At 49.8% G+C, this 26,119-nt stretch overlaps 1 protein-coding gene across 4 annotated transcripts in view; it reads right to left on the bottom strand.

Annotated features, from left to right (window-relative positions):
* znf536 (zinc finger protein 536) overlaps positions 1 to 26,119 on the bottom strand; it is a 199,952-nt gene that overhangs the window by 58,201 nt on the left and 115,632 nt on the right. For all 4 annotated transcript variants that reach the window (XM_087839277.1, XM_006802324.3, XM_006802322.3 and 1 more), the window contains one exon: positions 404 to 562. In XM_087839277.1, coding sequence (XP_087695403.1) covers positions 404 to 562 — 159 coding nt within the window. The remainder of the gene's footprint in view (positions 1 to 403; positions 563 to 26,119) is intronic.

Raw genomic sequence — 26,119 nt, forward strand, 5'->3', positions numbered from 1 at the left:
CAGCAGTTTCCTTAATTTGGATTTATGTGAGTCTGAAGGAAACGTGCTCAAATCCAGCAGCTGATAACGCGGAGCCTCTGGGATTAGATCCCATGGACAGAGACAGATTAGGCCTACTGGACCTGACACTGCTGAACTGGGAGGACTGGGTTTGTGACGGCCTGTGCTCTGTTCCTTTCTTTCTTTTTCTTCTTCCCACATCGATGTTCAAACCGATAGATTATCAATGGATCTGCGTCCTCTCCCTCACGTCAGAGGGAGACCAGCGAGCCGATATTCAGAAACCAATATGTCAGCCGGAGCCCAGAAGAAATGTCAGAACAAGCGCTGGAGTAAATTTTGCATGAAGTCCAATAAATGTTTCATAGCTGCAGAGCAGGCGGGGGTGGGTGGAGGCACTGACCTGTGTGTATCCGCAGGTGGACCTTCAGGTGATGGGAGGTGCGGAAGGACTTGCCGCAGTAAGGGCAGTCCTTGGAGGACGAGGCCAGGGAGCGCTCTCGATGCTGGGGCAGAGGCGGCTGGATGCTCCCCGCTGTCTTCACCAAGTCCTCGCCAACATCTGGAGCACGCACACACACACACACACGAGGAAGACAAATGGAAGGCGTGTTGAGTGCCAGCCCTGCACACATCATAACACAACACATTTTTTCCTCTTTGTCCCTCGTTTCCTGCGCGAACGCCACACAAAGTCAAACGCATCAAACGAGTTCACGGCCGCGCTGTTTTCCTCCTGACAGAACGCTGACAGTTCATAAGCTTTCTTCAGAAACACCCCCCATAACCTCCTCCTGTTTTTCTTTTTTTATCCTGTCGTCGCTCCCGTTAAGCTAACGCTGGAGTGCAGTGAGACTTAACAATGCGAAATGAGACGAAGAAAAGAGGGAGAGGGCCGCGTTTGGCTTCGTCAGCATCGCAGGATATCCTCGCATCTCTCGCTGCGACCCGATTTTGACAGGTAGCTGTCAGAGATATGATAGGGTGATAACAGTTTTGACCCCGCCCTCCGCCACTTCCTCCGCACGCCAAAAAAACGATGATGCACAGTTTAGTGCACCAGCAGTCTGTTATCAACGCGATCACCCCCCGAACGCAAATCTAAAGATGAGTGACGACAACCTGGGAATGTGTTGACAGCAGCATAATCTGAGGTGAGGGTGTCGGCGTCACGCTGCACACGCCGGCCTCGCCGCACGGATTTGCCGTGTTTAAAGGCCGGGAGAAGAAACGCATCAGAGGAAAATGTACAACAGATACTTGATAAATATCTGGAAGCTGTAAAATTAAAAATATCCTTTCTGCACAATTTGGTTCAACACGAGATCTCACAGCAAAACGCCGAAATTCATTTCCTGCTTTTGTTCTTTTTTTATTTTTATGTTTTCTTTAATTACGGGACGGCTGCAGGATTCGTAACAGGACTCACACACCACACTTTAGTCCTTAAATATGATCAGTATTTAAATACACACTCAAACAATCAGCAGTGACATTTCTTCTTTAAAACATCTCATGAATCGCTGCACGTGCTCAAAAGAAGGAAACTAAATTCATTTCTAGTTTCTCAAGAATAAAAATGAAAGAATTAAAAAACTAAAATGAGAAAAATATCTCCACTCATTAACAAACACAGTGCAGTTCATTTCATTTTTTTATAGTTTATGTGCAAAACAGCATTTGATATTTTCTTTGTGCTCTCATGGTGACGGCAGCTTCCTGCGGTGCCTCAGAGACGGATCCGACTCTGGGCCTCACGAACGACCACGCAGGTGGAAATGCAACCACACACGCGCCCTCTGACGATCTTCAGCAGGACATACAATCAACCTAAAACTGAGACAGCTGTTACGCTCCCACCAGCAGATCAGGAAAGACGTCCTCCGGCAGCTTTGCCTCATGAATCCGCTCAAAGCTCGAACCCGACGTTTCGCAGGACGCGGCGGATCATGCCGGGTCCAGTGGCGCCTTTGTGTACGGGCAGGCTACCGTGGCCTAGACCAACGCTGAACTGTTCGCCATTCAGCCGTCACCATGTGCAGAAAGTAAGTGTTATTTATTTTCTGCACATGATTGGGTGTGTGTGCGGGGGACGGCGGGGGGCAGAAAGAAAGAGAAGAATCAAACCCACGGAGGCACAATGAGGAGCAGCCGCTAACAGGAGCCTAATCTTTTCTTTTCTGCGGCTCCCTCCTCCTCCTCCTCCTCCTCCTCCTCCTCTGTCGGGGAGTCAAATAAGGTTTACAGAATGGAAAGACCAAGTCAGCAAGTCCTCTTCCATACTGACACTAAACACACGAGTCCATCCAGCCTCGCCGCTATCAGGCTGAAGGCTATTTATCACAGCTGGAAGTGAAAGGCGACCTAAATGTAAGTCTGTGAGGGACAATACGCCGACACCGCCGCTCTGCACGGCGGGACGGTTTCATTCAGCGTACAGTAAGAGAGGGGGCAGGGCGAGGGCCGGAGAGGCAGATGTTTAACTTCTGAATCTTCCAATCGAATCTGTGGAGAAGTAAAAAACATCTGCAGGAAATTTACAGCATTCAGATTATTTCAGGCTCCGCTTTGTTTGTTTCGTGGAAATTATTTTATTTCACACAGAAAAACTCCCCGAAAAGTCAACATCTACTCAAATAGAGGATGACTATAAATATATATGTTTTTATTTAAGGCTCCCTGCTGAGTCAGCGTTCACACACAGGATTTAATGTTTCCTGCGCTCACGGCGAGAGGAATGAGGCGCCACGATCATTCAGACGTTTAGCTCGGAGAAAATAATCGTTCAGTTTGACAAACAGGAATAAAAACGAAAACTTTGACTTTTACTTTTCACGTCCTGAATTCCAGCGCACGACAAGACGGTTTACAAAAGCCTCACGTGTCAGAGTTTCGATGGGGTAGACGTGCACGTCTCGGGGACGTTTCCGTGTTCACAAATTGCACCAACCGCCGCCTCCGGGCGCTCGCACATGTGTGTAATCTTTCACCGATTTATGGACTCCTGGATTCGAAGGCTCGGATGTGTTTCAGCAAAATTTCAGCTCAGAGTGGAAAAACATGAAAGCGACGCCTCGTCCTGCTGAACCCGCCCGACCTCAGGAAAACGTGAAGTCGCCGTGTTCACGGAGAGCGTCTGCACGACCATGCTTTAGCTTCATCTTCACTTTCATTTGCTGCTTTTATTTTTATGTACAAAAATGTGCACAAGTTGCAACGCCTCTGTTTACATGTCAGATTTATCGGACTGGCACATAAATAAATAAATCAAATAAAATAATTTCTCATAATTAAAGCACCACATGAAAAAAGCTTATTTCAGTTTAACAGCAGCGCGATAAAGAGCCGTCACAGTTTCAGGGTTTTTTACACACTCAGGTTCAAACATCAGATTTCAGTTTCCAACAACAACCAAAGTGTTTATGAAGCCTTCACAGCTTATGTGACAGACATGTACATCATGTGTTCAGCATAACACGTGGGAGCAGAAGCCTCGAGGTGATCTGAGAGGGAACGACCCAACAGCGTTATGATGTCACAGCGGCCCGGTGGCGGCTGCTGGACCCGAACCCTCCTGTTCCTGACGCAGCAGGTACAGGCGGTGTGACATCAGCCCAACGAGCTGCACACGTCGACTTTTCTCCCTTTAAAGGAGGAAAAATCTTCAGTCGTCCACATGGACACGAACATTTCATCGCCCTGAGGCAAAAAACAATCCCCGCCCCCCCCGCTCGAGTTATCAAGGCTTCTTTCACGGACGGGGAGGGGAGGGGCCGGGGTTGTCTTCTAACTGTTGAGCTGGGACGTGAAATCTGCTCCTGGTCTCGTGATTTCAGGTGGAATTATAATTCCCTCCATCAGCCTCCCTGTTATGTGTGCCGTCCTGGAAAGAGGAAATAATTATATAAACCCCCCCCAGCACGCGGGCTGCACCATACTGTAGCCGCACTCATAAACATATTTTGAGTGGTCTACTGTACAGATCCCTTTTTGGCAAAGACTCCCGGCATCGTGTAGCAGACACTGGCCCACCTGCCCACCCCAGATGGGCTAAAATTAAAAAATCCAAAACACAGATTAGAAGCAGGAAAAACACCAGACCCCCCCCCACACACACACACACAGACACACACACACAGACACACACAGACGTGTCCTTGTGTGTCAGGGTTAATAGTGCTCCTGTAAGAGGAAGACACACTACTGAGAGGATGAGAGTGCGCTCTCCTGGCATATAACAGCCCTTCAATAATAAATGGGCTTCACACATTCGCACACAGAGCGCACACGGAGGTGCGTTGGGCTGTAGCGGCGTGCGACGTGCACACACGTGACGAGCGTCCGGCCTGCGCGTCTTTAATCAGTCGGCTGATCCGCAGCTTTAATGCGGCTGTTCCAATTACTGTAAAAGTCAGCCGGCTCCATATAACCACAAATATTGACACTTTATTGCACAACACATTTATGACATTTTGAAGGTCACGCCATATATTAGGCATCGCCGCAGCCGAGGGGGGGCTCGGACCGCCTGTTGACACCCCGCCTTAACTGTCCTGAGTATTGATTTTTTTCTTTTCATGCAAAGATTTTCTGTTGGAGACGCGACATTAATGCGACGTCACAGGTGAGCCTGTGAACTCACAAAACTACGTTTCCCTGCTCAGACATTTGGTGGCTTCTGTGCGGATGTTGTTACATTGTGACACCAAAGTCATTTGTGTTGACAAATGTCTGCGTGTTAACATTTTTAAATAAACTCACAGAAAAAAATTGTTGTTTTTCAGGTTTTTCCACCTGAAAGTTTTGCCGACACTTCTCCTTCTCACAGATTTGCACCTGAGCTCAAATCTCAGCTTCCTGTTTGGTCTGAACACAAAACTCGCTGCAGTTTCTGCTTCAGCAGCAGGAACGCTTTGGTCTCGGTGTCCGAGAGGAAGCTTGGCTACAGATTGTGATTGGCAGGTCGTTAGCCAATGAGAGATGGGTTTCGCAGTCTGATCTGCCCCTCGTTGTCGTGTTTGGTTTCAGACGCTCACACAGAGGTGCTGCCGGCTGGTGGTGGGAGGCTGCGTGGCAGCTTATTTCTGATAGGTTCCTGGTGTCGCGCATCCTGTGGCTCGGCTGGCCGGTTTTCTGAGACTGAGAGTTGGTGACTCTAAACGACCCAAGATGGCGTAAGAACACCATCGTGCCGTCACTGCGAGCTAAACCACAGTTTTATTTGTTCATGTCGGCGAGCGTCCTACGGGGCAGCGGCGCTGGCTGCTCGCTGAGAACAGCTCCGAATGTCGAAGCATCGCTCGTGTCAGAGGCTCGTGCTGAGCTTGATTTCAGCCAAAATGATCATAATTCATATGAAAATCTGTTTTTATTCTTATTCATTAAACATTCGCCGCTTCTTCTTCTTCTGTGGTTTGCACGCGTGAGCCCTCCCCTGCCTCCACCCCAGGAAGAAACATGACAAACGCAGCGCTGCGACTGTGCTCCTACAAGAATATCACAGAGGGGGGAAAAGGAGAAATACATGTATAATTCAGCTGTATCTGATCTGAGACCAGCTCCTCTCCCCTCTGCCTTTACTGGTGTCACGGCGGCGTAATGGAACATGCCAGAACAAAGGCTCCGAGATCAGATTGGAGCAGAGTTGAGCAGGCCATCTGGGAGGCAGGCTGAGTATCAGTCACTCTGCCTGCTGTCGGCTGCACTCACACTCACGCACACACACTTCCCCTCTGACTCACAGTGTGTGTGTGTGCGAGAGACACCTCACTCCCTTCTGACCGCACGTCACCACCGAAGCATCGCCACCGAGGGATACGCCGCCGAGGAGGCAGCACAGCGACTGACTGACAAAGATATAAGCTGATGTGTGTGCGCCCCTGGGACAGTGGCCACACCCAGCTCCCATTAATGGAGAAAAAATCATCAACAACATGAAAATAAAAGCAGAGGCCGCGTGCGATGCCAGGGGTGCAGGTTGGAGGATGGCGGCGGGCGTGGGGGGGTGCTGGCAGTTCCTTAATGGCGCTCTTTCAATCACACTTTGCACTCTAAACGCTCTGTGGTTTTGATTAGTATGATATCACTTTCAGGAAATAAAACTGGGGGGGGGGGGGAGAAAAAAAGCACATCAGTCATAAAAACACAAGATGTTTTGCTTTTTGCTCGGCCATTATTCTAATGTGTCACGTGACTCCCGTCGAAGCCCGGCGGCCTCTCCCTGCAGCCAAATAACTGATTGAGGGGAGGACCAGTGTGTGTGTGTGTGTGTGTGTGTGTGTGTGTGTGTGTGTGTGTGCTGGGGTGGCGGAAACAGTTTGAAAAGGGGAAAGATATTAAGAGAGATTGGGTGAGACGGGGAGAGAGAGTAAAACGTGATGACATCATTTGAAAGGCATTAGGCTTTTAAAAATGCGCCCGGGGGGACTTGATTTCCTTACAGCAGAGCAACACAACACCATCCGGCCTGATGCTCGCTCGCTCTCTCACACCCCTCCCCTTCATTCTTCTTCTTCTCCTCTTTTTTTTGATTTGGACCACTGCCATCTTTGTGAGCGTCTGGTTCATGCGAGTTAATCAATTTGAGGTTTAGTTACACTGCTGATGCTAGCACTCCAGCCACAGCTAGAACGTAATCTGAACTTGCAGAATTTATTAACCAAACACCAATTATCATTAAACACCACTGCATTATGCCCCTCCTTTTACCACCTGACAACCACTACTAAATGAAATTTTAGATTAAAGTTATTCGGCCCGTGATTTATGAGCACCGAGAGGAGCGCCTCTTAATGCGCACGCCGTGTTTTTCCTGCTGCCGCGGGAATACACCCGGGATCAGAGACGTCTCCGAGGTATTACAAGCGGGTCTGGACCGAGAGGAGTGGAGGACGGCCGGGAAAGAGCGTGCGTCTTCTCCTCGCCGTCCTCACCTCTTGCTCTGACCTCACCGAGGAGGAAGGAGGCAGAGAAGGAAGTTTGTTGTGGTTTTAGGTTTTCACACACACACACACACACACACACACACACACACACACACACACACACACATGTTTGTGAGACTCAAACAGCAGCAGAGTGTGTTACATATAAGGCGGTGGGGTAAACAGGGGCACCAGATGTTCTTTGATGTTAATAATGGCATTTATTATTAATATTAATTAGACCGCATTCAGCAATACATTTGGGCCATTTCCAAGTCAATTAAGCAAAATGGCATTCGGGAGATGTTGAAACGACATTTTAAGGCAGGTGTTCGGCGCTCCCCTAATAAAACATTTTTGCAGCTCCTGAAAAACAGCCCATTTTATTCGCTTTCTCTTTGTTTACTCGTCCTCGCCGAATGAACTGTATCTCCAAAAACACATATTGACGATGCCTTTTTTTTACATTCGAGCACATTATCGAATTAAAGTACGCAGGAGGCGGTAATTCTGATAATGCGCACACGACATGTTGCGTCCGCAGAGACCCGCGGGGGTTAATCCACGTATGAAACCACCGCGGCGACCATCAGGACGGGGGCAGGAAGAACACTTTGAGGATTATTGAGCATGTTTTTTGAAATCTGTGAGGCCCGGTCCACATGGCTGCAGAAATTCACCGAATCAGAGTGTGGGGGGGCGGGGGGGTCCTACATTATAGTGAAAATAATCCGGAGCTGCTATAAGGATAAAGAAGCTGCTTTGAGCTGAGCGTCGACCTGCCACACCTCTCGGCTGCGCGTGTGTGCGCGCACTCAGCCCTGCTTTTGGCAGCAGGCCCTGCTTCTGTGTTTTTTTCAGAGCTGGTGGAGGCAGCAGCCTTACAATGGTACATTAACAATCTGTGCGTTCATTTATCAGTGTGTGCGATTTGGACTCTGCGTTCATGGCGCGCTGCACTTTTCATGGCTGAAAATTAATGAACAAGCCTCCCCTCGCAACAAACATGCACCTGTGCTGCAGAGATGCTAATCACAAACATTTATATTTATTAGTGAACACCCGCACTAAGACTGGAGTTGAGGAGGAGGAGGAGGAAAAACGAGGACGGAGGAGAGATAGGTGGTAATGAAAGGCTGGCAGTGTGGAAGTGTGTTTGTCTGAAGCTTCTGAATGATTTCTGATCTTCTGCTGCGACGGTGATTCCTCCAAAACTACTCAGACATGAAGGACGTGTAAAAAACCTGTAAGAAGCAGGTGACTCCCGAGGGTGTTAAAGGAGCCTTCCCCCCCTGCTCTCTCTTTTTAACCCCCCCAGCTGACAGAAGGTGGCTCTCTCCCTCAGTAAAGGCTATGCCTCTGCCCGGCTACGAGCAGAGGAACGGTGCCATAAGTTTCTCCCTGGCACTGGCCCACCTTTGTTTCCCCCCTACTCAAGTCTGTTTCAGGCTTCAAAGAGCATTGGAAAAAGACACACACACACACACACACACACACACACACACACACACACACACACACACACACAGAAATGTCTGAGGGAGCACTGATGTCTCACTAACTTTATCATTCTAGCAGGGTGATCATAGCCCCGTCGAGAGGCTGTGGATGATGCTTGAGGGTCTATGAGTGTGTGTTTGTGTGTGTGTGTGTGTGTGTGTTTGTGTGTTTGTGTGTGTGTGTGCTGTCCACCACTGTCTGCATGCATGCATGAGAGCACAGGAGGCAGATGGGGACAGAGGTAGGTGTCTTTTAGGACAAGAAGACAAAAGCAGTTACTAATGTGTGTTTGCAGACACACACACACACTCCAACATGTGTGTGTGCGCGCGTTTGTGTGTGTAATGCTATAATAATCAGGGTGTATATTCATCATGCCCCCTCTCAGTCTGTGTTGGCAGGAAGTGGTGTGGTTACCATTAGTGAAGGATGACTAGGCTGCTGTCTTTCACTGAGAAAGGAAAGGAATAAAGGAAAGGAATAAAGGAAAGGAAAGAGGGCAGAACGCACACGACGGTGGAAATAAAAACAGAGTGAAATGAAAATAGCGGCACGCGGCAGAACAAAGCAGTTAAAATGGAAACAAGATGATTAGAAACGAGAGGGAAAACGGGAAGATGACAGGACGGAAGACGGGAAAGCTGAGCCGAGCAGTCCAAGAAAAAACGGGAAAAGAAAGCTGACGGTGCGAGCCCCTCTCCACCTCCCGCCACCTACGACAGCCACCCTGTTGCACGCGCTGTCTCTTTAACGCTGGATAAAGTAGAACTCCTCCCTAAGCCGCCATTGATTTCCTATTCATTCCCGAGCACGCTAAATCAACAGCGGGCACAATAGGCCAATCATCAAACTCAGTCGCAGCACTTCCATCCCACCCTCCATCCATCTGCCACTGGTCAGAGTCCATACTGTACACACACCGCAGCCATTAGTGGCGTTATTCTCCATCAATGAAAACGAATCAATTAGGCCTCATTAAGGATGCATATTAAGGTGGAGTAATTATCTGGTGAGGGATGTGCAGTGATCGATAGCTCGGGAGCATAAATGCGCACTTAAAGACATATATTACCACGAGGGACGAGCACTTTTAACAAGGTCTCTGTGGAAGAGCGGCGGCGGCGGGTAAATCTGCTGCTCGCCGCGCACGCATGCGCCACGTGGAGCCCGGTCAGGCAGTAAATCCACAGACCAAGGACGCGTCCCTTTTTCCTCTTCTATGAACTTGTCGAGTGTCTCAGAAAATGAAATAAAAAGATTTACACACCTTGCCTTGTGTGTGCGTGACACAATGACCACGGGGAGAGCCGCACTTTAAGAATAAATGAGACAAAGGCCCAGTTTTCGAATGCTACAGGCCTGCACCCACAGGCTGCATACAAAGCACACACACATTTGCATGCACACAGTAACATGCATGCACACACAATCCCATGCATAACGCCTATTAAAGAGCACGCTCTGTCCCAGTCGCATAATTTTAATTTGTTATGAAGGTCATTGACAGCAAGTAATAATCACCATTGGGGATCTAACAATTTGCCATTTCGGAACATTGAGGCACTGATGACTCAACTATTAATAGACTGAAGCAGCCCTCGCCCCCCTGCGTGCACCCCCTGTCCTCTTAAATGACTCGAATCTACTCCAGTGCATTGTTTTTACTCTCATACCACCTTAAAAACAGATCCTACGAAAGGACGACTTCTCTGACAAACTGCAGCCCTCGCTCAGCCGATGAAGAGTTAACACCCCCCTTCCCTTTTTTAACAAAAGAGACACAATGACGAGTTTTATTATAGACCAACTCATTTATTCTCTGCTCTAGCATCACCCGAGCCATTCAGACATATGCGTCTGGCATTTGTCGCCAAACAAATAAGTCCAAGCTTAAGCTATTTTTATCAAGAGCGAGAGCGTTTGTTCTTTTTAAGTGATCGTCAGTGTTTGGGGCGAACAGAACGGGAGCTGGAATCCTTTATCTTTCAGAGGCTCAACAACTCAAGACTAATTACAAATTAATCTGGATCTGGATATCTGCAATGAGAGAAGTCGTGGTGTGCTAAGAGGAGCTAGCTGTTTTATATTTATAGAGGGGAGCTGAACGGGCAGAGAGGCAGACGCGGGCCGGAGACGGAGGCGGCCAAAACCCAAAAGACAGAGGAGCGCGTAATTGCCAGCTTTTCGATATCTGAGCAGCCGCATCGAGGCGGAGGATTGCGGACATTAATAATTGATGGTTAGCTCGATAGGACAGAAGTTTGTGGCGGAGGAAGTTTGGCGTCTCCGTCTGTCGAGGTCCCTCCTCGAGTGCCGTCGCTGCACGGAAGGTCGAGGGGGTTAATCGGCAGACTCGACGGCGCTGCCCGAACATGGCGAGGTCGCATCGACACCCTCTGACGTGTGTTTAACGGCATCGTTTGCATCTCTGTTCAAAGGAACATTTTGGATCCATGAAGCGTTAGTGACACGGTGCAGCCGGCATCACACGGGAAGGTTCAAAAATATATTTAATGAAGGCACATCTGCATCTGTGGCTCGTCTTCAGCTGATTGGTCCTCACACAGCGACAGCTCACAACAACGCTTCAATCAGACGACCCTCTGTGAGCAGCACCTGGTGATGGTGGGGAGGAAGAACTCCCTGTTATCAGGAAGACGAAAATAAAACTGTTTTTTAATAAAAAGCCACCATCATGGTTCAGGTTTTCCATGTGGACGGACGGTGCTGCCCGCAAACTGAAATATGTCAGCACAGCCAATAAAGGTGCGCGCCACCAACCCGACGGCCATCTTGAACCAGCCTGTGACGGCGTTTGTTTGACGTGCTGTTTGCGTTTGTTTTTGTTTATATTAAAGTTTTATGTGACCTGAATGAAAAAAATAAACAACAGAGCCGAGATCAGGGCGGGGCAGCAGGCGGGTGTACAGCACCGCTGCTGGCTCCACCTCCCGCTCCACCCACTCGCCATTATTAGTGGAGAGTAAGAGATGAGCGATGTTTTCTCCATGTTACACACAGTAAAACTCAAATGTGTAATTTGTTTGTGCAGCGTCTGCGCCTGCTCTTCAGTCTCAACGACGTTTTTAATACTAAACTGTAATTATTGCTGCTATCCATTAATTTTAAACTGTTTTACTAAAAAGCTGAATAAAATAGTCAGCCATTATTATTATTACCGTTATTTACCTGAACAGGAAGTGTTTGACTGTTCTGCCTGGTTCATTTCCGTCCAGCGTCGGCGCCATCGCAGGTACAAAGACGTGATTTCAGTGTGTTGAATGATCCTAACCACAGAAATTTAAACACATTTCTGACAGATGTCGAACATTTTTGTGAAGCGGTCTAATAAACCTGCTGAGCGCTGAGGGCATAAATCAAAGTCACAGGTCTGCAGCGGGAGTCTAAGCTGCTGTTTGAGCGTAAAAGGTAAAAGAAACTCTGATCCTCCACAGAAAAGCTGCTGAAACTGAAGTCTCTGAACTCATCTGGGACCGGTCTATGTGCTGGACACACGTTCTGCAGCCGCGCTGGGAGAAGTGACTTCCAGCCCTCGATCGCAGAATAACTCGAGGAATGTGTTGAACATCTGACTCGAGACGACGGTGGATGGTAGTTAACTTCCTGCTGGGGAAATGGGCTTTGATTTGCTGCCTGGTAGCCAGGGTATGTCGCTCTCAATTACTCACTCTGTCTCTACGCTAGTGTACTCGGTACTCCCCCCGGCCCTACGGCAGGGACCTCTGGGCACCCTGACTGTCGTTTAACTGCTTGTGGCATGAGGCAGCTGAGGAAATGGGTCATTAAATCCAACGAACTACGGCCGGCCCCCCCAATGCCCCAGATCTGTTTTCAATCAGATAGCTTTCCTTTACAGGAGTGATGGAGAGAAGCGCAGCGGCTCCAAGCAGACATTAGCGTCAGCGCAGCTCAACACCGGCAACAGCTAATTTCCCTCTCTATGCAGCGGCATCCCCACGGTACGCGACTCTGGAAAATCCTCACCTGGTCTTTAAGATGCACTCCCAGAGCGGAAACAAATCACGTCCACAGCAACATCTGTCAGATGACAGTGATAACTGCACTTACACCTCTGCAAAAGAAGCAACTAATGCCCCAAATATACAAATATTTGACTTTGAGTTGGTTCAGACATGAATGCGTCGGAATAACCGGACCGTGAGGAACGCCAGCCTGTTCTCATCTCGTCTCATGATGGCACTGAGAGGTCCGGCTTCACACACCTACAGTCTGAATAGAGAGCGCAGGGCGCCGTGTTTCCTCTACTCTGATTCGTTCATTTTGGACTCATGTTTTTACTCCTGGAGTCCAGAGCGTAAAAACTCAGAGTGACCGTCTTGAAGCTGGAGCTTTCTTCTTCGGTCACACTGGTCCATGCTGCACCCGAGTGAACAAAGCTGCTGAGTATTTACCTGCTGCCCCTCCGGACTTCACGCTGAGCCGGAAAAAGCCGGATTTTTTCCAATAGGCTTCAGACCGTGAGGGTTCCCCGACCCTCCCCGACCCTCCCCGACCCTCCCGGTCCATTCAGATCACTAATCATCTATCCAGTACCGCTGCTGAAGTCACGCTGCCAGATATTCTCCCTTCCTCACTCTGGTCTGTTCGAGTGCTTCCATATTTCAAACACTCCCCCCGGGATCCGTCCGGAGGTGTCTAATAACTGCCTCACAGCTCATCCGGGCACAGGTGACGCGATAAACACCCTTCTGCAGTAAGACCAAAAGTCCACCATGTTTCTTTCAAAGTACTTCTGGTTGATCCTCTCAGCGAACAGTAAGTAGAACTAGTGCGTTGTGGTTGTATTCCTCCACCGTCGGGGCGGTTTACCTCGTTTTCTGTCACCACAGGAAGTCGGGGCCTCTGCAGCTGTTGTCGCGGGTTACACAGGCGGAGGCCGCTGTCTTTAGTGATCGTTTGACGAGCGCGAAATATTCACTGTTTGGTGCAAACATCGTTTTTTCCTCTGACGGCAGTGAAGCCACGACATCGACACGGAAAATCCAACGAAGCAGAGGTACGATCACATTTCATTGATCGGGATTTCCAACCGTTCCCACTGTTGTTTTTCACAGTTATTAACACCTCCAGCCACTAGGTGGCGCTGCTTAACGCCTTAATATAGACATTTCCTGGAGTCGGGGTCATAAAGTGAACTTTTTGAATAGAGAACTGAGATTTTCCAAAAATGTACTTAAATCAAACCTGCAATTAAAAAATGGCTCCTGAAGTTTGACACTGGAAATTTGACCCATCCATCCACGCAGCTTGGACGCTGGGTAGATGGCCGCTCTGCCCCCCCACAGGTGCACTACGCATGGAAAACTGTGTTTAATAGGAAGATCTTACAAATGAAACAGAAAGAAAGGAGCTGGAGCTGCTGATGAGCCGGATGTGTGAAACTTTCCGGGACCGACTGATCTCATCTCCGGAGGAAAGGGCAGCCGTTTAGCAGGAAGGTAAATACTTCAAATGTTAGCCTGGGGAACGTCTTCGATTTGTCCTTTAGGAAGATGCTAACGTGCGATACACCGTGCCCTCCCCCGCCTCCTCCCTCCTCATTCATCTGCCTCACAAACTCCTTCCCCTCCCTCCCTCTCACCGCAAAATGCAGGGCCAGCAATAAGAAAAAAATACTACGCACACTTGTTGCCCGGACTTTATCTCTGCATTATTCTCAGCGCTCCTTCCGTTCATTTCAGAGAATAAGATAAATGAACGACGTACATTTCGTGCACCTGTCCTCCCCTCCCCACCTTCCTCTTCCCCTAACGATAAGGGATTTCATTAACGTGAGAATGCTTGGGCTGAAAGAAACATAATTGCTTCAGTGTTGTTGTCCTCTCTGCTGCCGACGCCCTAATTTCCTCCTCGCCTTACTCTTGACTGTTAAGTGATCATTATATCAACACAGGGGATGGGCCAAGGGTAAAATATTGACAAACTGCGGTCATGCTCGTGCGAAACGCGGAGGAGAGGTGCGCGTGCGTGCGCGGCGGAGGGCGACGAAGTATTAAAAATAAAAATAAGGAGGGAGAGAGGACAGAGTGACAGCAGAGAGAGTGATATAATCAATGGAGAAAGATCACAGAGTCCTGTAATAATTTAAAAAGCCGGCCCGATCTGTCAGCCCCCCCTCCCCCACCCCGCCGCCGCCCTGATGGATAACTGTATGTAAAAGATACATAATTTTTTGACTTGCCATTTACACAGCATTGCACCTGAAAGCCAAGCGGCATAATAGACAGTTTAAAATGTCAGGCAAGTAAGAGTAAGAGTAAGTAAGAGAGACAGGTCGGCCGGCAGAATCTTAATTAGAACAGCTCCATCTAATGGCAGCGGCCGTGCACGTGCACGTGCACACACATGCACACACGTGCACACACACGTGCACACACGTTTCTTTACTTTCGCTGGGAAAAACCTGCACACACACCCTCCAACATCAGCGCAATTAGCAAACCATTTCATTCCTACAGCTGACCAGTCGATGACCAAATCTACGGCGCCGTGGCAGAGCATCACACCGGCGCTAGCCTGGAAAAGCATGTATAGGATTTACCTATCTATCCCTGAGCAGACCTGGCTGTTGAGCTGGAGCCAGCGCCACATGATTGTGTTAATTAATCTGCCATTGTGAGCACGGGGAACAGCTGCACGGGCTCTCGTGGCTGCGTTGTCAAAGCAAAACAATGCAATGTTAAGCTTCCCCCACTGAATCTTCCATTACAAAGGAGCCCCAACAACGGGGCTAAATTCATAAATCCACAGATCAATTTTTACCAGCACTAATGTCTGACCTTTAAAGTGAAAGAGGGATTTTTTTAACATGCTTCATTTGGGCTTGAAATACGGTCAGATATGTGATACCTAGGACGCGGGCCAAATACCCACCAGCGCACCCCTCCCTCCAGCCTGGAAAACAAACACAGTGAGAGAGAAAAGGATGGAGGGAGGCAGGAACCGGCAGCAGAGACAAACAGATGAGTGCGAGGAGTCACCAGCTGGGCACTGGTATTTTAAAACAAAACGTCTAACGCTGTTAGCGGGGCTCCATTGATCAGTGCGATGGGGTGTTAATTCAGACGGGCAGAGGGAGACAAAGCAGCTTTACAGGTTAATTCATCGTGAGACGCTCCTGACGGCGTTTCCTCCTCCTTAGATGGTCCGGGCGCTGGCGCTCGTTCACGTAGAAGCTGACCCGGGATTCATAAATAAAATTAGGTAAACTGTGCTGCCACACAAATGATGTCTGCAATAACAGACTTTGCGAATAAATGCTTTAGCACCTCTAATCGAGTTCACAAAATGTTTCACTAGACAACCATTTCGCTGCATTCATTACAGCTTCGCTGAATTACAATTTTATTCGCGGCGTTTGTCTTTAACGTGGCAACCAGATCCGTCGAGGAAGCCTGGAAGAGGGAGGACGGCGTGCCCCCGTCGCACGCTCTCTACAGCGAATGGCACGGCCTCGGTGTGCGCTTGGCACTCGCAGAGAGATGGTGATGCACCCCGAAAAAATCATGGAGACGCCTGGCTCTCGCCCCGCTCTGCAGCCGAGCCCTTCTGTCTCACAGAAAGCCCTCCAGCAGCCCACTGAGCAGCGAGCGAGGCGTCGGGAGACGAGTCGAACGCTCCGAAACGCACTGATGTATCTGACAGAGCCTGTCAGGGACGCTATGTAAAGCAGGAGGTGGATGCGACTGATGCTTTCTTTCAGGTTGGAACAAAGGGGGGAAAAAGCTTAGGGAAGCAATAAGTGGGAGCAGTGTAAACGGCAGATGAAGGAGGCACGACATTTCCTCTCCCTGTGACACTGTCTCTCAATCTGCACCCTGCTCCAGTCTGCCAAACACGAGTCAAATAGTGACACTGAATATAGCAGCGAATTCCAAATCGCTGTTGAGTTGCCATATTCTCGATAGACTGCACAAATGTTCTTTTTTTACTTTTTAATGCAGTCGGAAACGTGCGAGCGCCCGCCCACCCGCGCTGAAAGCCTACAGATGGGGAAGGGTGACACGGCGCTAACTCGCATCTCAAAAGTGACGCCGGCTGCAGCGTCTCACCTGTCCAACACGCTGGATTTCAGAAAGCCATCAGATGTTGCATTTACCGCAACGCTGAGCAGTGGAGAGCCGAGTCCGATCGGCGTCGGGAGGAGGGTTGCCGCTCTCGCTCTTGACAACTCAACAGGACACTCAGCTGAGCGGCAACGGGAGGAAGGTTGATATCTTGTCACTATATTCTCCCTCATGGCTTTGTTAGTATTTACAGCTAAAATGTTACCGAGTGTGTATCGAATTGGAAGAAGGACTGTTTTTCCTCCTGTGGTACTGTGCTGTCGGCTCCCTGATTGTTGGAGTATAAAAATAATCGTCATGGAAATAGATCTCATTGACAATGTGCCATGTTCACACTGTGAGCAGCTTGTGCCTTGTGAACATAATCCAGAAACGTCCTCCAAAAACTTTCCTCCACAAACTTTCAATCCCTCATCCTCGCTTTGCCCTTCTCTCCAAAAGATGAAAAAAGGCAGCGCCAGGAAGACAAAGGACCAAATCCCGTCTTGTCAAGAACCAGCAAAACAGGTAGAAACGTGAAGTGAGGGCTGGGCTCGAGGATCAGACTACGATGCTGAGCGGCAGGGAGGATTGACCGAAGCAGCTTTCCCAGCCTGGCCCTGAAAATCCACTCCTCATCGCTGTGTCTAATAGGACGGAGCGCTGGCTCGGAGAGCACTGCGCCGGCACAATTACACCTTACCTGCGAGGCCTGCCAGGAGAGGTGGCATTTGGTCGATCCGCCCTCCCGGGAGGGCGTTTTGTGGCTTAGCCCTGACTTAGCCGCGTGTCTTAAGACGGGGGATAGGAAGGCTGGGGGGACCGTTGGGGAAAATGTGTCTGCGTGAAAGCCCGGGATAAACCTGTGCTCTCAGGAGGAGGGGATGGCTGGAGGCCCAGGGGTTAAATGTCTCCGGAAAGCCTCTGTGTCCTTGCGTAGTGCGTTTGTTGAAATTACAGAAAGTCTGCCTCGATGTCCTCGAAGGAAGTTGGTGCTCTGGAAAAAGCCGCCCTTTGAGCGAGGCCTTCTCAGTTATCGGTGCCAATTTAGGGAGCTATCGCTGAGCTGCACCCATCAAACAAAAGAAAGGAGCTTTTCTTCTGTTAACCTCTCAACCACCCGATCACCGACAAACCGCCGAGGCTACGTTTTAGCCACATGCTAAACAAAAAGCTCAAAGATGTTTCAAAGAAAGTCTCTGACAGGCTTTTCGGCCGTAAAGCTTTCACCTTCGGGCGTGTGCAGGCATGCAAAACAGGTGCAACTTCCATATGAACGAGCTGATGTGATCCGAGCTCAAACGAACCGCTGGAAGGCGCCGATTCCCCTTCGTGCCTGTTTCAAAGTAGAGGTGCTTTCAGTAAATCTGTCAGTTCAAACGATGCTGCTTCATGTGGGTATTTATCATCTTTCTCCTTGTTTATAGTCTTTTGTTAAAAAGCAGCTCAGGATGTAGATTTCAGAAGACATCTCGCTGTTTTCTCTGAAATCTGTCACAGCGTTTATAATTACTCCCCTACATGAAGCCCAAAGTTTAAACCAAAGAACCGTGAGGCCGAAATGCCCATAAGGCCACGAGCGACCATCGGCGACCATCTGCCAGCCACCAGCTGCAGGAGTAAAATCTCTGATTGGCTGCAAACTCTTGCATACTGCTCGCCGAGCACTTTTACTTCTGCTGGTGAGTTATTGCAGACAAAGCAACCGAAGCAACGACTGATTTCACCCGGCGACTACTACAAGTACACGTGTGACCGAGGCCCAAGACAGCTGATCTGAGAGGTGATTAGCATGTGGCTAAAATGCAGCCTGCGCCCGAGGCGTCCACATGCATCTGGTGCCTGTTAGAAGGACTAACTGTGGTGGACAGTGGAAAGGTCAGGCTGCTGCAGAGACTTCAGCACAGTTCCTGTGATTAAACGTTTCGGCTGAAACCGTCGTTTTCATCACAGCGAGCAGTCTTTCACTGTCAATGCACAATGTGACTTTATTCGGTTGTGCTCACACACACACACAAACACACACACGCTGCTGTTTTTGAATCTGAGAAGACGTTTGTGTGACTTCTGCGTCTGAATGCTTCAGTCTCTGCGTTGCATGCTGAGATTATTTGCACGAGCCTCTGAGGTGAGTTGAGGAGGAGATTTTCTTCAGCAGATTTGCACTTTTTATGGACTCATCGTCGTTTAGAGCCGTTTACACGTGTGGAAGATTCATGTCTACAACACTGCACGGCTGTAAATCGTTCAGCCCTTTGAGAGCCCGTCCTTCCAGACCAGGTCTCCTGAAGGTCTCCGTGTTTTTTATGCGCAGGAATCTGAGGCCTAATCCGGGTCTAAGAGCGAGTCCTTCTAAGATGCTCACACGGAGGTTTACACGCCAACAGCGAGCAGATAAGAGAGACATTCGCTCGCAATAACCACCTTATCACGAGCGTAAACATATGCTCGCTGCGCGGGACACTGGGCGACGGTAACTCGAGGGCAGAAAGAGAAAGGCGTGTTCGCGTAGAGACGATGAGATGTTCGTTAGGAGAGCTGTAAATGAAAGCGAGGAAGGCATCTCATCAAGCACATGTTCCACACTCGGTCCATAAGGGAGCTCTACCTGGGGCTGTCGCATTTAGGAGGTGTTACTCTAATAAGACAACAGTCGCTTTTATTTACAACAAGCACGAGACGCCATGAAAAAGGCTTTAACACGTCTTCAGCTGCTGAAACAAACACCTTTATCCTGTAAACACAGCGTCTCACAAACGAGCTAAAGATACATTCAAATAACATATGCTGACACACACACACACGTCTGGTTTGCTATCCTTGTGGGGACATCCCACCCATCCCTGACCCCTGACCCAACTGTGACCCTGACACTAAAACCACATTTTGAGTGTGAAACATCTTCAGCCCCGTGGGGGCGGGGTTTGGTCCCCACCAGTATAGTAAGAACCTGCACACACACACACACACACACACACACACACACACGAGAGGTGTAAAGCGTCTAAATTGCAGTTGCATCTTGGAAAACAAACACTTTGTTTTGTTACCACGACAACTGAGATAATGTGATTCCCGCGGCAGTGTCGGCGCCGCCGCTCGCTGCTCTGTGCGACGGGCTTAAGAGTCGACGGCGGGCCGAGCGCGCCCAGATCGGGGCTGCAGCCCGGGGGCGCAGCGCGGTGCAGACTGAAGCTGCGGCCCACGCTCGCTCGTGTCACCCTGCGGAGAGAGACAAGCTGGGCGGGTCAGCTTTGTCTCAGCGCCGGTCCCCCACTTCCTGTGCTGAAGCTTTGCCCGGAGAGTCTGCTGGAGGATTTAAAAGCGATCAGCCAACACCTGTGTTTAATATATCTATATCTGGACAAATAGCAATTTCATAATAGCGTCCCGCTCCTGCCTCTTTCTCTCTTTGCTTTGCGTGGCGACAAAATGAATTCAGCTCTGAACCTAATTAATCCACAAAGGTTTCATGTCTTAATCCCCAAAGTCAAGGGGGTTATTGTCCTCACAAATGAGGTCAGTGTTCCTCCCAGTGGAAATAAGCGAAAGAAGGAGGAAAACACAGCGAGCGCCGGCAGCGAGCACCAACGCCTCTCTGCGCAGCCCTCCTGTTGAATCGGGCTGAGATACGGCGGCTCGAGGCCCCGCTCGGGGGGACCGGAGGTGCCGTGGAAGGGATGGCGAACATGGCACGACAAAAGAAGAGCAGAAAGAGACACGGAGGGAGCGGCGACAGCAGCGGGAGACAGAAAATTAGACGCCTGCCAATCTTCAGCGCGCAGACCTTTGAACCAGGTGGATAAGAGAGCCGCTTCTGATGCTAATTGTCACTGAGGCAAGTCACTGTCAAACTCTGAGGCGAAGAAGCTTCATCCAAGTGTGACAGGATGATCGCCATGATACAGCCCTCCGTCTGGTGGGATGACAAGGGGGGATGTGACACACATGGCCACACCATGCTGCCTGAAGCACAGTCACCACCAGCGGCCCACACAGGGTCCCCGAGGGGGACAAACCCGGGGAAAAGCGAGCGCGCCGGCCAAATGCTCGTCCGGCGTCCGCGCGCTCTGGGCACGCTGTGAGCCCCCGTCTCCGAGGACCACGTGGGAGAGCGCGGACACGTCCACGTGTAGCCTAGTTTAGGCCATCCTGGCGAGAGCTTTCCAAAGATCGAGGCTTGGCTGGAGGCGGGAGGGGCGGGGGTGTGGGCCGGGGTCGGCCAATAGCGGTCGTGTTGAAGAGAGGGTCGGCCAGGACGAAGAAAGTCCAAGACGACACAATCAACAGCTTGCTGAAATCTGTTGCAGTCAAACGTCCAGCGGAGGGTGGGTGGAAGAGAGCGCAGAAGACTGTTTATCTTAAAGTGTGACAGGATGTCAGCGTCTGCAGCCGCTCCGCACGCCGCCGTGACTTCACCAAAGTTTGCTGGCGAGGCTTTCCCCCGCAAACGGCTCGCTGCTGGACGTGGCGAGAAAGAAGAGCAAACAGAGCGCGCTCATTTCCGACTCGTGCGCGGCTGCTGGGAGAAGAAGTCGGTGCTGTCGCCTCAGTTTGAAATATGAGTTTGAACTGACAAAGCGAATTAAAACGTGTAAACGCCACCGTTCTGACGCTGATTTGAAAATCGGCGATCGGAGCTGGTGTTTGTTGATTTTTATCAACTCGAGGGTTATTACATTTCCACAGCGTGACAATTAAAAACCCCTCAATCATCATGGCGGCAGCTCGTGTAACTGAGACGGTGGAGCGGTCAGAGCCGCGGTCACCTGTGCATTTCCCACGCTGCGTTTAAGTGCAAATGACGTGTGCGAGGGTCAGGAAGGAAGGGGTTACTGATTCCGAGCCCCCGCCCCTCGCTCTGCCGCCTGCATGCTTCCCCTTCATCTCAGAGGATAGAGGAGAAAAAGATTTAAAAGGACTGGAAAAAAGCTCAATTGTTTATTGATTTTATAATAGGCTTAGCGCAGGAGAAATAAAGCGGGGGGCTGGTGGGGCAGCGTGGTCAACCGGAGGCGATGGCGTGACAAACACACGGCTTACGCCGGCGCAGGTAACGGGGGCTCCAAATGCCGGGATATTGGCCCGAGCACCTCTTTCTCTGTTCCCAAACGCCCGCTCGTGGTATTGTTATCGCGGTTTTAAACCAGTGTAGACATAATCGCTCCCCTCGCAAACAGGGCACGACCCCGGCGCTCGGGGAGGGGGCGGGGTGTTTGCGGGAGGACGAGGTGTGACTGGCGACACGAATCAGAGAGAAAGGAGTTGAGATGTTAGTGAGTTCATGGAGAAGCTGCCGGAGCAGCGTGTGTGTGTGTAGGTCTGATATATGGATGATAACACTAATTAGCTCATTTTGTTTGGGGCACAACACTCATTAAAAACCCAGTGGGGCCATTAAAGTTACCATCCCTCCAAACCATCGCTGCCACCGTATCCATCTCAGCTGATATCCCGGCTCTCTGCTTTAATGGCCTCTGCTTCAGGTTGTTGGGTTGAGCAAAGATTTGTGGGACTTGCCCCCCCCTCGATCCAAATCTCCTGATTTCTATTTAAATCTCTCTCTCTGCTGCGCCGCCTCACGTCACTCTCTCTGTATATACATCACTCGCTGCTGCATGCTCGCACACTCGAAGCTGTTTTCTGCAGCTGGGGAGGGATTCGCACTTCCCCGTCCCGGCGAGGCGGGGGCGACGGTTGTTTCCAAGCTTTACACAGCGATGTCACTGTAATACCAACAAACCTCGTCGTGATTCAGTGTGGCTTGTTGCGCCATAAGGCACGTGTTACTCTGCAGCCGGAGAGACTGGAGGCGGAGGCCTGCCAGGATTAGACGAGCAGGTGTAGCATCCCGCTAACAGACAGCGCAAAGCCACGTTCGAGCCCGTTCTCTCGGGCCGAGCCATGCTAACGCTAACAGCTTCTCCTGCACTGAAAGGAGGGTTCGAGCACGTCGGTGTTACAGAGCAGCGTGCAACGGCAGTCGTGCTGTGATGAGGTCGAGTTCAAGATGTAACCAGGATGTAAGAAAATAACACAAAACAAGGCTAAATCAAATAAAAGCTCACGCAGCGTGGTCTATACTGTCAGCAATGCAGAGAAGCCCCAACAATCACATGACAAGCACTTTGGTGACAGTGGGGAAGAAAAACTCCCTTTGAACAGGAAGAAACCTCCAGCAGGCTCAGGGAGCTGAAGCTCTGTTTCACCTGCTGGGTGTATGAATCCACTGCTGAAAGTAGTCCCACTGCTGCTTCCTGTTGATGCAGTAATGGTGCCTTGAAGCTACGGCGCTCCTTAATGCTACGGCGCTCCTTAAAGCTACGGCGCTCCTTAAAGCTACGGCGCTCCTTAAATCTGCGGCTACTACAGAAAACTATCTTTAAAGAATTAATATTCCTGTCCTGCCTTTGTTTTTTCTTACATCAGCGTGAGCCGGCGTGCTCGGGGCCACTGGGCCGGTTTTTCCACGAGTGTTTCCTGCAACAATAAACCCAGAGTGCCAGGTCACATCCCCGCCGCCGCCGAAAGGCAACGCTCTGAAAATACCCTCGGTCTCAGGTCTGGATATTAAGAGTGTTGATTAGATATATGAGTTTGCCATTTGCCCACGGAGCGTGGAGTGTCTCTGACAGAACCGGGGACCATATGGCTGGTGAGAGATTTCCCCCCTCTCTTCCTCTTCGCGCAGCCTGACAGCTGGATGGCTGCTAACTGGGGACGAGGAAGCTTGGCAGCTGCAGCTGAGAGCAACGCTTTGATGCCGCTCACCCTTTTTCACTCTCACTCTTTCTCTTCTTCTCCTCCTCCTCTCTTTTTGCAGCACACACACAGAGGATAGCTAACGCAGTGTTAACCATGCAAACTTTCTACAGGTTGGAGGTAACTGACAGGTGGGACTGACCGCAGAGCAGGTATCCCTCCACCAACCGTCATTTATTCTTTTTTAATTTTCTTATATTTATTCATTTTTTTAAATTAAAAGTTTAGAAGAGTTTATTAAATTATAAGATCCTCACAGGTGTGGAGCCTCTTAACCCTGATTTTTTTCCTGCTCTGGTGTAAATCTGCAAAGACGTCGGTGTGAGGGGAGCTCCGAGGGGAGGGAGAGCAGCCGTGGGTGGGTGGTGGAGGAAGTGGGGGGGTTACAGTAGGATGGAGGAAGAAGGGGAGGGTGAATAGGCCTCTGGGAACACATTAGGATGTACGAGTGGAAAGCAGAAACAAGTGAGAGATTTTTGATTTCCTTCCTTCTCTGCAGTTTTTTTGTTTTCGTACTTTTGTACAAAGACGTCTTTCATCATTTTTCTTAAAAACAAAACAGAAAGACGCCGTTGGATGTTTAGATGCAGATACCTGGATGCTTTGTGCACAATGAAAGAGAAGCCGGTTCTTTTGAATCAAACTGCAGCGGCGGGCAGGTGTTTCTCTTTGGTTTTCTCGGTTTTAATCTGAAATCGGCGCCGCGTTTCTTCCAGTCTGAGGTCACGAAAAAATGCACGTTTTTGCATTTGGGACGGAGGTCACGACGACGGGAGAAAACGAAGCACTTTATTCCTGAAAAGCTCGCTCAGGTTTCTTCAATCTTATGTCACCGAGCCGTTTCCCCCCCGCGCTCCCTCTTGTGTTCGCACTCCTCGCCCCCCTCCCCTCCCTCCTCTTGTTGAAGGCCCCCTGTTGCTGCCTCGCTACCAACCAGCCCCGAACACGGTGCAGGATGGGCGGAGGCGGGGGCGCGGGGTGGAAGAGGGAGGGGAAAGATGATGTATAAGAGCGAGAGAGGAGAGCAGAGTTTGGCTGGAGCCAAGAGGAGAGCAGCTGGGCACGGCTAACAGGGAATGATAATGACCTCAGAAATCTGCTGTTCGCTCCACAACAATAGGGTGCTCAGTCGCCTGGAAAATTGTGTTCATCAGCTAGCTCTGCTCACTTACTAATTGACATTGCCAAATATTTTAAGAACAATTGGAATGTGGCAGGGGGAGAGGACGGAAAAAACCCAGCTCAGAGATCTTAATCCCTGGACTTAATTCCTCTCCCTCACTTTTGGCTTCTCGCTCGCTCCGTCTCCCCGCCTCGCTCTCCTTTTCACGATGACGAGATAGCAACAGCTAAGGGAAAAAAGAGCATTTTTCATGTAGCCTTCTGCTCTCATGTCAGCGCCCTGATGCTGACACAAAAGGCTTTTTATGTGACCTGTCACTGGGGTTAAGAGGAGGAGATTGAGAGGGGAGGGGGGAGGAGGACGAGGGGGGGCGGGAAAAATTAGAGAATGATAAAGCGAGGGAGGAACGGGAAAGAAATGAAAAGATCCCGGCGTCGAGGCCGGCGCAGGTCGTTCGCGTTCAAACCGGCAACGCCATCGTCCGCCGCCGTCATTTGCATTCCCCGACTGAGAGCCTCATTTCACAGGAATCCCACATTGACAGAGTCAGACAGCTGTCACCAGACGGAGAGAAAAGGAACTTGGCGTTCACCCTCAGCCGCCCCCCATCCCGCCGTTAAGCACACACATACACAATCAAAGAGAGAAACTTTTAGCCAGTGTCGCCCGGAGGAGGCGGGAGCGCTTATTTAGCGGGGATCTGTGCATTTGTATGTGCATCTTAATGCTGAGACTAAGTAAACACGCTCCACCGGCAGCACAAGTTGTGACTGTGATGTTAATTTATGTCTTTGTTGCTTCCTTTTCTTCTTCTCCTCTTTTTAAGGCGTCCTCCTCCTGCTGGTGGAGTTTGTGAGTCAGCTCCTCCGCTCACTTTTAGCAGTGACACCGGAGAAGATAGCTTGTTGATGTATTAAGAATATTAATATGCAAACAGTCTACCTGACAGTGTAAGGCAGCCTTCTGTTGTGGAAAGATAAATATTATGTTTTAATTATAAAAACATAAAACAGAAATGGGGAAGACAGAGGGTGTGTGTGTGTGCAGAGGTAAGCTGTGTTCTGGCACAGATTTGGAGTTGAAACGAGTGGATGGCATAATGTGCCGTGTTTACCGAGGACTGTGATGCCCTGTCATCTCCCCCTCTGTCATTTTTTCATCTCCTCTCCTTCGGCATCGCCGTCCCGGCTTCGTAACCGAGCGGGGAATCCTAACGTGATCATTAAGACATAAAACGGGCCGATAAATGTTTCATAAGGACGAGGCTAGACGCCGATAGCCACCCAGGAACGCCGAGGAGCCTCCGTCGCTGCAATACGACTGAAATTCGTCTTAAAAAAGGCCCGGGCTAATTCCTGCCGTGGTAATATTTACAAATTGAGTGTGAGAGACGGGGTAGGGCAGAGAGGCAGAGAGCAGGAGGAAAGGAAGAAAGAAATCAAATGAGAGAGAAGAACAGAGAAATAAATTGGCCTTTTATATTGTGCAAGCGTGTACAAAAATACTAAGTCTGCATTTATCCGAGACATGTCAATCAGAGCAGCACACTGACAATTAGTGCGTTTGAATAGAACTTTTATCATTTAGCAGACACCAGAGTCCTGACCTACTGTACAAAAATACAGCTCAGGGAATGAATGTGCCTGTAACACAATGACTGTCTATTTAAGTTTGGTGACACATAAAAAATACAGATATGACAGGCCAGACTTCAAATGAGCGGG

The sequence above is a fragment of the Neolamprologus brichardi genome, chromosome 1, assembly GCF_056152115.1.
Source record: "Neolamprologus brichardi isolate AB-2024 chromosome 1, ASM5615211v1, whole genome shotgun sequence".
Classification (NCBI taxonomy): domain Eukaryota; kingdom Metazoa; phylum Chordata; class Actinopteri; order Cichliformes; family Cichlidae; genus Neolamprologus; species Neolamprologus brichardi.